Consider the following 14,733-nt stretch of genomic DNA (forward strand, 5'->3'; position numbering starts at 1 on the left):
CGACATTTTTGTTTTGTTTTGTTACTTCTTTACCGGAGTAATATACTTCGGTCCGAGGGAGTGGACGCGGATATTCCCGTTTCGCGTCTGAGGCAAGCATTCGTTGTCACAGAGCGCTAACTTACGTTGAGAAATTCCTCACTTCTCTCCGACAAGGGACTTTTTTGACGGAGGAATGAGAATGCTGGACTACATGGTGGCTACGCCGCGCCCTTGAAATTCGAAAGCACGAGGCCAGCTGGTTAAGTTAAAAGCTAACCAGAGATAAACGTAGCGCTCCGGAATTGGTATTTTAAACAAAGGAGAAACGGGAAATATGTTTTACTTTACGAGAACGTGTGGAGTGTTACTTAAAGCATAAAATCACACCGCCGTCCTTTTGCACGACGGTTCTATATTTACTTTGCCTCTTATAAACATTCTGCACATGAGTTAAGTACTTTACGATTTGTAACGTTACAATGAAGTTTTCACGCCACGTTCAGATAATCTTTAGGAAAGTGTTTCTTTTTTTTTTTTTGCAAGGAGACCTCATTACCGCATGTATTGAAAACCAGATTTTAGTATTTTGAAATGCAAAGTGCCTCGGGAGGGTGTACATTCGAGAATAGAATGGTTCCGGATCATAAACCGGAAACCGGTTTAAGTTCGGCTCGGGTAAGAACTCCGTCACCTATGGCGTTAACAAACGCGCGTTTACACACCACGAAAAACTAGAATATGAATCCGAAATAGCATACAAATCCCCCCCGTCTTTGTGGAGCGATATTTATTTATTTGCATGGCGGGAGAGGGAAACTCACGACGCAGACGCGACACCGAAACGCGACGCTATTCGTTGCAGACATCCTGTTCTCCATTTAGCTACGCCAGGAAGTGTACAATGCGAGCGTCTATTCTCATTTTTCACGCGATTATGTGAAACGCGTGCACGTTCACGTCTCTCGCTCGAAGCTAAAAGACGACCTAAGTAAGTGAAATACTCGGGCAGATGAAGAAGTCTCGGCTGCGAGCTGAGTATAAGAAAAAGAAAAAAAATGTAGACTAGCGGCATCGAAATTGCTCAAATGCATCTAATTCGATAAACGTAACCGTGCTAAAGTGCATGGCGACGTGCATTGTCATTGATGGCACAATTGTCGCCATTTAGTATCTCTTACGCTATAGTTACATTATAAGTTACTTTTAGTAACTACTGAGAACAAGATTGAAGTAGTATTTTGTGTCACGATTTATTGAAAATTTTTAGATAATCCACGATAATTTTGGAATAACACCGTAACCTCTAGTCATAATCATGGTTTTGTAGTTTTATCAGGTTATAGAACGTGTCGAAATTGTCACCCCGTTTATAAAGAATTGCACGATAATAAAAAATGCATATTGCACAATTGTAATATCATTTTATTCGGGATGGCAGCGAGTGCCTATAAAATGCAGATTATCTGAAGCTGCCCATAAATCACGAACACCAGAGAATGAATTCAACACGATCGTCTCTATCCGTTGCAGGCGGCACGCTAATATTATAGCGTAAAAAAACGATCGTTAATCATGCGACAACGGTTTCCAACGCAAGGTTTACTGTTAGACGGGGATTACTTGGTTCGGCATGGCGCATGCAGCTCAAGTGTTCTTACAGCTGCAGCGTATTCGCTTAGAAGTTTCGTAAATTGCGCTGCGCAAAGTGAAAATTGAATTACATTTTTTGTGAAGTTATAAGTCTTTCCCATAATGTATAATTAACTTTAGTAATTTTGATAGAAACTGCCTCGTGTTCCAAAAGTGATTCAGTCTTAAAAGGAGAGAGTATTTTAAAAAGTATATATATGATAAAAATGTAAATTGTGTAAGATGAAAAGAATAATAGGACGCGTTGCCACTTTATGAGTGGAAAGTGAGCATTATGAACTACAGTAAATCGTGATAATTTCACGCTCAATTACGGTCCTGCTATCTCTAATTTAAATTTACGATAGCTCTTTTTAAAAAGCTCTTATTATTTATATTTGAATCAATTAAATTTGCCACATTGCCTAATAGAGAAATACAGATTCGTTTCTTGCAAATATTTCGTGCAAAAGACCTGAAACACGATAATCATCACCAATTGAGACGGTCTGCTGCCGAGCGACGATGTCTCATATGAAATGATGTAATCCGCGCTCTTAATGCGCGTCGAATGACTAGTACCAGCTACTTATTACCTCGCTCTTGACCCATTAAGCCTTTTGCCTCTCGAGTGCTCCCGGACGACGTACCCTGCGATCTCGAACGAACGGTCCACCCCCCTCTCCTCTGTTCCAGGTAATTCCTCGTCCGTGCCCCCGTCGAAAATTCCCAGACATCTTACGGTTGTTAGGGGCGAGTTTAATGCCCGCAATCAAGCGGCAGGCTAACAGTAATTATTGCAGTACGACGGAAAGAATGCGAGTCGCGCCATAGCGGAATCCGCGCACGGATCTCTCACTCCTGTGACCGCGGAAGTCCTTGTTGTTACTCTCTCTCTCTCCCGTTCTTTGGCGCTGGCATTTCTAGTGCGTGCCCGGCTTGTGTGTCCGTGCGAAGACACGTATATCTAACCCGAGGCTGATAATCTCGCTCGTTTCTCCTACACGTGTTGGCATTATCGTCGTTACCGTGGGAAATAACGTGAGACACAAACGTCGACAATTATTTATTTATTTCGCGACACACTAAGCACTTTTCTTCGCACGGGATGATTCACAGGGTCTCTGCTTCGCCGAACGCGTTATTACTACGTTGTCATTTCCTCGCAAAGGTAGACTAAGCAAATAGTAGATATCGCTTTTATTCGTCACTTTCAACCACTCATTGATCGAGTACTTGGATTATTCATTGACGGTTAATCATTATTCGTGGTAAAAGTGTGGCTTCTACGAATATTGGATATTTTCAAAGAAATCTGAACTTCTCGCAGATCAATATATTGATGAATTCTTAATTTAAAGTTTAATAAGTGATACTTATTTTTATACTTTCAGTCAGTTTCTTTTTTCTCGTAATCTTGAGATTATTCTGAAGCTATTTTTTGTGAGCTATAATTAAATTTCTCTCTAGACAATTTGAAACAGATAATTACATTCTAGAGACTTTATACCGCAAATAATAAAGCCTCGAGTACTTTCTGCCTTCCCGACAGCACTGCAGGGTTAAAGCCTTCGAGTGTTGCAATATGTAAAATTCATTGGCATTGAACCTCGCCTTGCTCTTCGTCCGCCCATGCCTTGGCGCGCCACGCCACGCGTCATCTCAATGGAATGAGAAGTCCCGACGAGGTCTGGCTCTGTAACTGAAGAAGAAAGGAACTTTGTAGCGACCCAGACGATTCTGTGTAAAAACATAAGGGGATTATCCCTTTTCTAGACTATGTTGCTATATAGACACGGGATTAATTTAAAATAATCTCCAAGTAGTAACCAGTTAACCACACGACGATTACTGTGTACAGCTGTGCGGTAACCGTTAATTTATTAATAATTGCAAAGTGGTATTATCATAAATCTACAGTTACTCGGAATCGTCAAATAAAAGATTTGCGCATTCTGAGTTAACGCGATTAGCCGGTTTAGAAAAATGAGAGAGAGAGAGAGAGAGAGAAAATAATATTAATTAAATTGCTTATAAATTTAATTATAGTAGACCATTTTTGCTATTTAATTATTTGCATAAAATTTATCTTGCATATTTAATTAATAACATTAATAATAACACATTTTACAAGCGACTTTATTGAAGTTCATGCATTAAATTTATTCGTTGTGATATAAAATATAAAAAAATAATTTAGCATAATTCTTTCTTTCTTTCTTTCGATTTCAGTAGTTTACATTGACAAATTAAGAATCTTACTTCCACATCAAATTATCTTCGAAAGATATACTTAAGAAAAAAAGTTATATATCTTTAACAGATCATTTTTAATCTTTTAAAATATATGATATAAAAATAATATTCTATTAATATAAATTTATACAGAAATAAAGATATGTGATTACTGCATATACAGTTGGAAAAGTTAGAAAATTAATTTTAGAAATTTGTTAAAGCGTAGAGCTACAGCACATTCTAAACACAGCACCTTTGGGTATTTGTCTACCTAAACTTCTTGAATCCCATTTCTTTAACCCATTTAAATAATCAATCACCTTAAAGTTTCTATTGCTTTGTCACGAAAATTACGCCTGCCTCGACGCTAAAGCACGAACTGCTATTCAATCTTTTTTTCTTTTCTTTTTTTCTATTTTGAAACTGGCAAAGAATTCTTTCCTAATTTTCTGAGAGTGGTGTATTGATCTCGGTATCCAGCCATGAAGCACGTTCTCGATGTTACTCCAAATTTTTACGTGGCCGCGTCGCAGACTTTTCACGTGCACGAAAGGCGCGGACGGCAACGCGAGAGACGTAACGGATCAACGAGATCGGCAACGGTACTTCGTGCCTGGTTTGCGAGTACTTACTCGTAAGTCCTGCATGCTAATAGGACATTACCGTGGACGTCGTCATGCGATGTCTTTTCATCCTCGATGATATCCTTCGTTCCGGCGTGTCGCGCACGCGATTTTCCCTGTGCGATTAAAATCTAAACGATGGGAGAGAGATGGTGGTTCTCCAGTCTCGCAACTTTTGCAATAGACTGTGAATATTTGTCAATAGGGAGAGGATGAGAAGTCCCTGCGTCGTTGCTCCCTGTGACGTTGTCTGAATGGAAACATTAACAAATCCCTTCAATTTGCGTCACGTTAACTATACAGAATAGTGTTTTATATCATATTTGAATAATATAATCTGTAAAAACAGCTGTTTCACTAACAATGCATTAATTGATACGACCAAAAGCGAACAGCTTTTCATGAAACACAATTTTAGAATAGAAACAATCTAAAGAAATGTCCAGAGCGTAAAGCGTAAAATGGAACTCTTTCATTTTTATGTCGGAAAAACTGCTCAATTTTCTCGGCTACCTTCGTGAAAATAAAAATTTGCGATGGCACAATATTCTTACGTATTACTTGCTAATGACGGGTACGGGCTAGGCCATTCGCTGTTGCAAATAAAGCCGAGACCGGAAGTGAGGCAATTACTCAGCCGGTCGGGCAGCTCCAGTCAATTGTCCCGATTGTATTCCCGCGGTAGCCGCTGATGCCGACGTTGCGGACAGGAAAATGTACTCACTCGTTTCGTTTTCGTTTTTAATGACCATCCAACGTAATCGCTCGTTGACAACCGTGCTTCGTCATTGAAGCGAATTCTATAGGGAACGGCAATCAATTGACCACCCGTAATGATGACCTTTTAACAGATATCCAATGTTCGGATGAAATATTTTGAAAAAAAAAGAGCTAAAATTCTGGACAAATTTATTTCACGCGTAAGTATATTTTCTCTAAGCGATACATAATTTCTCGCGCGCTATCACGTCCGTTCGCTGCACGTGCACGATTCACCGTTGATCGTCGCACCGGCTGTAGAATCAAATCGATTACTATTTCATCTCTTTCCTTTCAGGATGATGTAACGGGACTTTCGCTGTCGGTGTCGCGGTGAGGCAACAATGTCCACACAATGCAATCGCTTCGTGCAAAATGCCTGGAAGAAGGAGCTCTGCTCGAATTGCTTCAAACCGAAGGAGGAACATGCGCCGGCTGACGATATCTTGCGACTGAATGTCGAGAAGGCTTCCACGAATCTGAAGATTGATCATCTTCAGGTGCAGGTATTGACTTGTACGATGCATCGTATATTTGTTATAAATGTCGGTATATATTTATGCATTGCATTTAGGTGTAAGTCTCAATTTTCCGTGAATAATTAGATTAAATCAATTACATGTTTGTATACTTTGTTTATGTATCTATTAACTTATATAATTATATAATTATTATATCATTTCTATACGATTTAGATTATTTATCGTTTAGCTCAATTTATATGTATACGGCACTCGTTAATTAATATTTCATCTAAAAAATCTATACATATAATTAATATATATTAAATAATATTTTATACGAAGATAACACTATCCACTGTGTATGTCGTTAGAGTCGTATTGAAAAAAAACTTGTTTTTCAAGTTATTTACATTTCGCGTAACTACGTCCAATGAACGGAGATGATTATTACCGATTAATTACTGATTAAAACATTTCCGGTTTTGCTACGTCGCGATAGAAAGACGTCCCGTCCCGATTGGAATCAGACGATCGAATAACCTTGCAGAGTATCCTCCGTGGCAATAAGACGATTTGTCGGAAAAATCAACGAAAAAAGAACGTCGGTTTTCCCGAGTCTCTCACCGAGGTGATCGGTTACGGCGGTGATGACTTCTCTGACGGCGAGGAGGACGGGGACGGATCTCAGGTCGATTCCTCCGCGAAATCGGAGGATCTGGTGCCGGACAGCGAGGAGGAGCGCGCGTTATTCGACCTGACCCGCGCGAACACGAACTTCAACACGGTCACCGCGAACCTGACGAACGTCGAGAACAATGGTTCGCATCACGACGCGGCCAAGTCGTCGACGGCGTCACCTGCCAAGTCCTTCGCCTCGTTGATGCTGGGTAGGATACAGCGAGACGCCGATGGCAGAAAAACGACTCTTTTGGTGTCCGTAACGCCCTTCGGCGGAGAAGAGTCCGTACCCACCGCCAAGAGGCCGACCGATCGAAAGATCAACACGGTCAACTTGCAAACCAGTCCGTTCAGATTAAAAGCCGATGATGGTGGATCGTCGGATAACACTGCCAGAGTAAGTACAACGAAAGCATCACAGAATAAATGTTATCGTGAAGAATCTCTTTGTATTTAATTATTTGTTTAATTAGATACAAGTTGAGTATCTTGATCTTGATAAAGCAAAATTGAATGTATTTAATTAAATGTTAAAGGCCGTAAAAAAGCTCAATGGACCAGAGCGGAAGAAGACCGAAGAACAAGAACAAAAATCTTCCCTGGAACTAGGGAAGATCGTAGACATGCCATTGATAACTTCCGCCAATATGATTTCTATCATGCGGAGAGAGATCACGACGGATACTGCCAACGCGGATGCGGTGAAGACGGAAACAACGGTGCAGAAATACTCGCCCTTGTGTAAAGTCGATAAGAGGAACGCCACAAATGCTTCCCTTAACACCGTCTCAGCAGTAAAGAAGACTGAAATCGAGACCTCGTCGGGGATGTCTGCGCAATCCGCGCCAAGTAACGACATGGGAGAGAGCGTAAAGAGGACGACGACGAATAAAAGCGAGTGTGCGAAACAAGACGAAGGGAAGGAAGAGAGAGTCGAGGTCGCCTCGTTGACGCCTCTGAAGAACGAGGAAATACCGGAGAGCGATCGATCGATGAATGTCGGCGACAGGAGTGTTAACGGCGTCGACGACGTCAAGGAACCTCCGTCGCCGCAAGTGCGCGAAGTTGATGGAGAGTGCGAGGGCGCGGAGCGGAAGAAATTCTGTTTCGATAGCAGTCGCGAGCTCGCGGGCGAACCGGACGGCAAAGCAGACGAGGAAGTGACGGAACCACCGGCGTTGCCCACTAGTCCGCCGCCGATCATAACCACGGAACCAAGGCCCTCCTTCCTACACGGTGGTGTTAATAACGACTCGAAGGCGAAGCCCGCCGTGCCGCAGAAACCGGTGATCTTTCCCACAAAGGCGAGTCTGAACGATGGTCCGCTCGCCGTGAAGAAAATTCTCAACGGCGATTACGTGTTACCACCTCCGTCGGTCCAAACTGTCGCCAGTAGACCCGTTCAAAATTTAGGTGAGTCTCGCGATTCGTTCAAAATGCGATTTAAAAAAAACGAGAAATATTGTTTAAATTATCTGTTAATTTAATAATTTAAATGTTTGTTATATTTCATTTAATCTAAAATACTCAAAAGACGGAAATACTCAAAAGACTGCTTCTAATTATTGTGTTACGTTCTATCGAAATTTTCTGAAATTTTAAATTATTTATTTTTGAGATTTGAATTTTAATATTTGGGAACGGAGGAGGAATTATATATCATATTTTATTTTAGTTAAAATTAATTTGTTTACAAAACAGCAAGTTACAACCGTATATAGATATCGCTACAACGAAAGTATATAACATAAAAAGATTTTCTTATACCTTATTACAATTAGTCGCATCTTTTATTCATTGACTTTTCGGAAAAGTTCCCTTATGCAGCTTTAATATCATTACGATGTGTGCTACTATCTCTTTCTAGGTACGCAAGACATGAGCTCTCGGTGTTCAACGAAGAAGAACGTTACAAACGAGATTTTATCGGAGACCAATGAAATCTCGCCAACCATTACAGCCGAAAACTCGGATTCTGGAGATCAAGTAAAAACTTCACCGAAATCCGCCCTCCTGCCGTTGTTTAATTCCGTGATCGCACCGCCAGCCTCCTCGCGAAACTATTCGACGAATAACGAAGAAGTGGATGAGAATATCGTGCCAGACGAGGAGTTTCCGGAAATTACTCCGGTTTCCGTCTCCACAATGGAGCTCATACGCTCGCCAAACAAGAGAAGAATGGCACCGCGACCGCCGGAGGCCACGGAGGATCTTTTGCCGGTCTCCTCTCTATTCGCCAGGAATCCCGGGGCTAATCTGAAGTCCGATTCCCCGGTCGTTCGCGAGAAAGAGAAGCGAGAGAGATCGTCTTCGTGCAGTCCGAAGTTCCGCAAGGCGGTCTGCGATCTGCCGGATCCAACGAACGAGAGCGTCAAACTTCCGGTCGAGTCCGTGCCTAGGCGAACGATATCTCTGTCGCAGGACAGCTTGGCGACGGAGAAGGAAATGCGGGAGGAGAAGAAAAGGGGTAGAAATCGGAAAGGTTTCTCCCTGAAGAGGTTCCTGAGAATGGGCACGAGGAAGGACATGGACGTTATCACCGGTCAAACGTCGGGCGCGAAAACCGACGAGATACCGTCGACGCCGCAACCGAAACCGCGATTAGAGATAATCCATCCGTTGGAGTTGGACGGTGCCGCGGTCGAGGTAGTGGGAAATGATAGGATCATCGCCAGGATGGGCGAGGACCAGACCGATTCCTGCGGTGCTAAAAGTGACGGCTCAAGGACGACGCGGTTTTCTCCATCCGTCGCGGGTAAGCACGAGTTTCTTGTAACTTGGATGAAATTTCAAACATACGAAAAATTTGACATTTTAAATTATCAAAAGACGCGAAAGCGTATATTTGTACGTGTACATAACGTACAAACGTAACCCTATCGCACAGAGAAAGAGACGCTACGTTATTATTGCAGCGAGGCCCGGGAAACCACCACCGCCGCCGAGGAACCAATCCCTCGAGGATTGGTCGAGGCTGGATTCGGCGAATAAACCGGTCAGACCGCCGCCACCTCGCGCGGAGATCAAATTGAACCTTGCTTCCTCCAGGAACGATAAAACGTCGAAAGCCACTTGGAGGCCGGCTGCCGCGACGACCTCGGACTCGATTTACGCGAATCTGGGTAAGTTCAGGCCTATACAGTGTAACTGAGTTAATCGTCGCGATTATTCTCGATGTTAACAGCCATACTCACACGAATCCTCGCGCCAGTCGCTTTTTAAAACGGGAGAGACGTTATTTCGCTTGCGTGGGTACAGCGACCGAGCCACGTGATGATGCCTTAACTTGCATCCTCGGGGAGGATAGATGTTTTTTTTTTTAATCATTTGACGAATCGCATGCGATTAAACCTTGCGCGTCGCGCAGTTGGCCGGGTTACAAAATCGGAATTTTGAAACTAAGACGTAATGATTGAGTTCAAATTTCGGTGATTATTCCCGATGGCGAAAACACGACATTTTTTTAATAAGGTAGAGGACTTTATAAGTTCTAAAGAAACTAAAATTATATTCTTGGAAAGTCACAATATTCTGTGATATGTGTGTTACACCGATAATAATGTTTCGTAATGTTTACTGAAAGAATTTATTCCTATTCTTTTGGACGAGACTCGGTTGTCAAGCACCGGTATCGTTTCACATAACGTAATATTAAGCAATACTGATTGAAGGCTTATAGCTTTTTACTCTTGAGACACGATTGCTTTCGCAACGCCAGTTTCCGCGATAAGATTACAATATAAAGTTTGAGAATGGCTGGTAAAATAAAAACGCTATTTTTGTGCTATTTGTTATACTCGTCGACAAAGTGCTCGTTGTAAGAGTGCAAAAGGCAAGAACTCTGTAATACAGAACATTTGTATCTGCTGAATAAACGTATATTGTTTAAAAAAGAAATTAGAGAGTCTTGTTCTTTCGATCGCTTAGCTCTCCCGGTCATTCTCTCGTTCTTTTCTATCGCGCCGATTCACGTGTGCCGTAATCCCCCGATGCTGTGGCTTGTTCGTTGCACCTCCACATCTCTCTCTCTCTCTCTCTGTCTCCTCCTCCTCTCATTAACGCGAACAACGGCGACGTCCGCTGCGCCGACATACTAAGCGCGACTACTCAAGCGTAAACGGCGCGCATATCCGCGTTCACGTCTCTCTCCGTTTACTTCCTCTTCATTTTTTTCCTCTTTCCGCGGTGGTGCGTACCACCGAGCAACGTTAGACGTTAGTCGTGGACTCCTCTAACCGACGCTGGGTGCAACTAACGCCGCACGCATTGCATGCGCTGTGATCGGCATCTCGTACGGAGTCTTTTAGTTCAATTAAGAATTAAAAAAGACATAACGTACGTTTGTAAAAAAAACACTCGAGGATCTCCGCTCGCAGACACTCACGTCGATCCCGATTTATAAGTCCCAGAGAAACTGAAATTACTATTGAAAAGTCACAATATTCCGTGACATGTGTCGCGTGATGGACGTTGCTCGAAAGCTTCGTCGGCGGAAAGATACATGGTCCACGTTAGCGCCGTATATTAATGCTTGGGCGCAAAATCGGGGTCAGATCAGAGACTCAATATATCAGAGACACCGAACGTTAGAAGAAAATAATCCACGCATGTATACCGATAGCAATTAGTCCACACGTGTGGAACAATGGGTGAACTAACGTTCATTGTATGCGCCAACGTCGAATCCGACTTCGCGCGGCGTTCCTCCACTGTCCTCCAGTACTCTAGTCGCGTTAGGCGAACTAGCCAGCCCGCATAGCTAGCCCGTTTCGTTGACATGCCTTGTGTCTTGTGGTACTAACCCGTGGCGCTTGACGATGGCGGATCGTGCCTGCAGCAGCGGAGGATGTTACAGGTGAGGTGCGCAGCGCCCTGGCACCCTCGAAACCCCAAAGAACCGCCAGCATGAGGGACCGAGCGATCTCCCAACCCGTCCCGAAAAGGGCGACCGCTGAGGATCGGTACCGGGATTACGACGGTCTCGTCCCTGCGCGACTTACTTCCGACTCGCCGGTAAGAAATACTTTTTCTTAAATCCGGCTCCGAGACGCGAACGTTGACGAATGCGAATTGACTACTATTGTTGGACTGCATGCAGCATGAAAACTTTGATACGAACAATATTTACACGCTGCATTTTTTATATGCGGGCGAACGTTCCTAGATCTTGGGAAAGGTAAAGAGTGAAAATAATTTGCTGTAATTGTTATCACAATAATTTCCTGCGCGCAGTTTTTATCGTCAAGTGGGAAAAAAAGAAACGCTAGAGGAAAGTAGATCAAAGTACACTTTATTTTTTTGAATTTATATATAATATGAAATTGATAATATAGCCAACGACACATATATTTGTCAAAATATTTATCTTTTCTTTTCGTCTATTGATTGCAACATAAAAAGATACGACAAAATAATAGTTGGACAGAGTAATAGTCTCTTGAAAATTTGATAGAGAAAAAAAAATTGGCAAGAATATGTATATCTAGAAATATGTGAACATATAAGTCGTCGTATATGATACCGTTCGGAATCGCCTCGGGACTTAGCAGTACAGCGATTACTTGCATTTCAACAGACATCCAACGACAGCCATGTGTACGAATGCCTCTCGAGTTCGCCCGAGTGCGATTCGAATCTCGAGCTGCGGCACGGAAGTGGAGGCGGATTCCGCGCCGCATGCAAGAGGAAGTCCGACAGCAGTGCGGTGGTCGGTGAGTCAAAGGTTCATCATCAACCCTCGTTCGTGAGATCGATCTCGTTGCCGTATTGCGGCAGCGAGACTGAGAGCGAGCTTTACGCGCCGTATACTTTCTACACCGGTGACGAGGTACGTCATCGTGTTCTTCCGTTTTGTTTTCGACTAAATCTACCTTTCTAATCGAACGCGTGTGAAACCAGGGCGCCGAGGAGGATCAGGATTGGAAAAACACGGACGACGAGCCGAGGATGGGCCGCTTGAGGCAACGCCGGGGGCGAACCATCGTCCATCGAAGCCTCGAAGATAATTACGGCGCGGTGGTTGTGGCGAATCACGAAGCACTCGCCCAATTTCTCGAACAGGCATGTCAGCTTTGTATATTGTCATTATTTATTTGTACATCCTTGTTTGTGCACGCGTATAAAATTTTTAGGCGTAACTTGTATCTGCAGTTTTTATTACAGACTTTCGACTATAATTAATTTCCCTGAATGAAAGTTGCACGGAATATTTTGAGCTTGTTACGTGAACAATGAAATGTTATTATTATAAAATATTATTTTTTTCTGACAGTTACGAATTTTCAGGAAAATCAAACTGTCCAATTTCCGTCAAGTTTGCGTGCCCTCAAGAATGCGAATCCACGGTTGAAGCACTTCAACGTCGACACTCCGTCATCAGTCTCCATTGGTAGAAGGATATTCTGTCCGGCGACGTGGAATGATCAAAATGTCACTCTCTGCATAGCGTTTGATTTAGCTATGCCTATGCCACAAAAGGACTTCTATCTGACGCCCATTGTAGAATTCGTAGATAAAGTTCCGAAAGAAATAATCGAGAAGGTCCGACCATCCGAGAACGAAGATGTCGAAGGTAATACACGCCGGAATTCAGCAAAAAATATTTTTAAAAAATGTAAAGATATATTTAACAATAATTTCTTTGTTGTAGCGACAATTTCGGTCCTCCCGTGCCTGCATGTCACCACCATACAATCGTTCGGAGCGATGTCGAAGGACATGAACGGCGAGGGCGCGAGCAGAGAGGCGTCGTTCGTCCTTCTTCAACTGGTCAACGCTCTGAAGAGTCTTCAAGCACGCGGGATCGAGGACGCCAGCAGATCTCTAAGCGACGTTGTACTCTGCAGAGAGGACGTTTATTATCGGCTCTACCTCCTGCAAGGGTTAGTATTTTCTCGCGAGACGACAACTTGACGCGGTATAATAATCGCGCGGACCTCCGCGGTCCCGTTATTCAACGTTTAACTTCCGCTTTGTAGGAGGTTAAACATAGACCCGAGCGACGAGCCTGGCGAGGAACGAGTCTCTCTGTGCGAGTGCGCTCTAATAGCACTGCAACAGTTGCATCTGACAGGCGAGCTACCTCTCATACAAGATTTACTGATACGCGAGAAAGCGGTCACACTCTCGCAGGTAAGAACTCATTTCCATTTGATTCTAATTTCGCGGAACGCACGTACAGAGTTTGTGAATCTTTTCAATTTAACTGCAAATTTATTTTACTGTGTCTGCATTCTTTTTTAATTATTAAATTTGTATCTTTTTTTTAAGCCGAGCTTGCGCCAAAGATTGTTGCTATCAAATATCCAGTTCTTTTCATGTATCCACAATTGTTGTTATGTGTCTCATCTTTCTACTTACATTTAATTCAGTTGTCAGCAATCTATATCCTTCCGATGAAATTAACTTAATTTAATTCCTTTGACAATTAGGTAAAATCCGTGCTGGAATTTTCATTGTGGGGCCCAGCCGATGTGCCACTCGGTGGTCCGCGGGAAAGGGAAGGGGCGCTTCAAAGATGGCTCGACCTCGAGCGAGCGAACGTACTTCACGCTCTCATCAAGACAAAGGCAGCTCTGACGGTTATAGACGAATATCAATTATTATTCTTGGTACGAACCACTGCTAAAATTATGAGCGAGGCGTCGGTGCTGCTTGACGAGCAGCGTAAGCGCTTGGCGCAAAGGTGCTGATATGTTCTTTATTGTATATGACGAGTTGTATAAATACTAAATACTATCGGCGAAAGAAACTAATATTTATCGGTAAGCGAAAACGAAAATAGAAAGATATCCGAACGCAAAGATAATTTGTAACTAGTATTGTGCTACAAAATAACATAATAGCTTTTTCCTTCCACAGTTAATTTACGTTCCTCGTTATCGATGATTTTTTTTTAACAAAAGTTACATAAGAACAATTGTATTAACTTATGCTAACGTGAGATTGAATCGTACGTTTGATGAGGAGAAGAGGAGTATATATCTTTATATACGCAGGATATATTGGTATACGTATAAATAATCTCGGAACAGCTCAATGTTATATATATCTTATACGTAATTTAATATCTGACGATAAGATAAAGATATTAGGAATGTGCCAATGCTCAATCAAAGTGTGATTTTGTATGTACGACGTGCGTTTCGATGATCCGTCGTGAATCCGGAAGTTTAGAGGCAGCTGTTTCACGTTGTCTTCAGCAATGTGCGATAGTTATTTATACATATTTATAGACATTTTACACATATATTTGTAGAAATAAACGCAATAATCACAAAGTGTCTGCAAATTTCATATTTTAGCAAATCTACGATCGTAGGAGTAAACGTAATATGGACGCCGTGCGCTCCCTTGAGAAA

General features: G+C 42.6%; 1 protein-coding gene across 3 annotated transcripts in view; it reads left to right on the top strand.

Annotated features, from left to right (window-relative positions):
• Nucleotides 1-14,652, top strand: part of LOC112461126 — a 30,711-nt gene extending 16,059 nt beyond the window's left edge. Inside the window, exons 2-13 of one of the 3 annotated variants that reach the window (XM_025026240.1) lie at nucleotides 5,530-5,737; nucleotides 6,195-6,770; nucleotides 6,910-7,786; nucleotides 8,241-9,128; nucleotides 9,289-9,495; nucleotides 11,211-11,386; nucleotides 11,949-12,200; nucleotides 12,272-12,433; nucleotides 12,659-12,944; nucleotides 13,023-13,254; nucleotides 13,351-13,504; nucleotides 13,804-14,652. In XM_025026240.1, the coding sequence (XP_024882008.1) occupies nucleotides 5,576-5,737; nucleotides 6,195-6,770; nucleotides 6,910-7,786; nucleotides 8,241-9,128; nucleotides 9,289-9,495; nucleotides 11,211-11,386; nucleotides 11,949-12,200; nucleotides 12,272-12,433; nucleotides 12,659-12,944; nucleotides 13,023-13,254; nucleotides 13,351-13,504; nucleotides 13,804-14,064 (4,233 nt within the window). In that variant the 5' untranslated portion in view covers nucleotides 5,530-5,575 and the 3' untranslated portion in view covers nucleotides 14,065-14,652. The remainder of the gene's footprint in view (nucleotides 1-5,529; nucleotides 5,738-6,194; nucleotides 6,771-6,909; nucleotides 7,787-8,240; nucleotides 9,129-9,288; nucleotides 9,496-11,210; nucleotides 11,387-11,948; nucleotides 12,201-12,271; nucleotides 12,434-12,658; nucleotides 12,945-13,022; nucleotides 13,255-13,350; nucleotides 13,505-13,803) is intronic. The other 2 variants (XM_025026241.1, XM_025026242.1) reach the window with 2 other exon arrangements.
• The last annotated feature ends 81 nt before the right edge of the window (nucleotides 14,653-14,733 follow it).

This window comes from Temnothorax curvispinosus, unplaced genomic scaffold (assembly GCF_003070985.1).
Source record: "Temnothorax curvispinosus isolate PA1 unplaced genomic scaffold, ASM307098v1 QBEX01011098.1, whole genome shotgun sequence".
Taxonomy (NCBI): Eukaryota; Metazoa; Arthropoda; class Insecta; order Hymenoptera; family Formicidae; genus Temnothorax; species Temnothorax curvispinosus.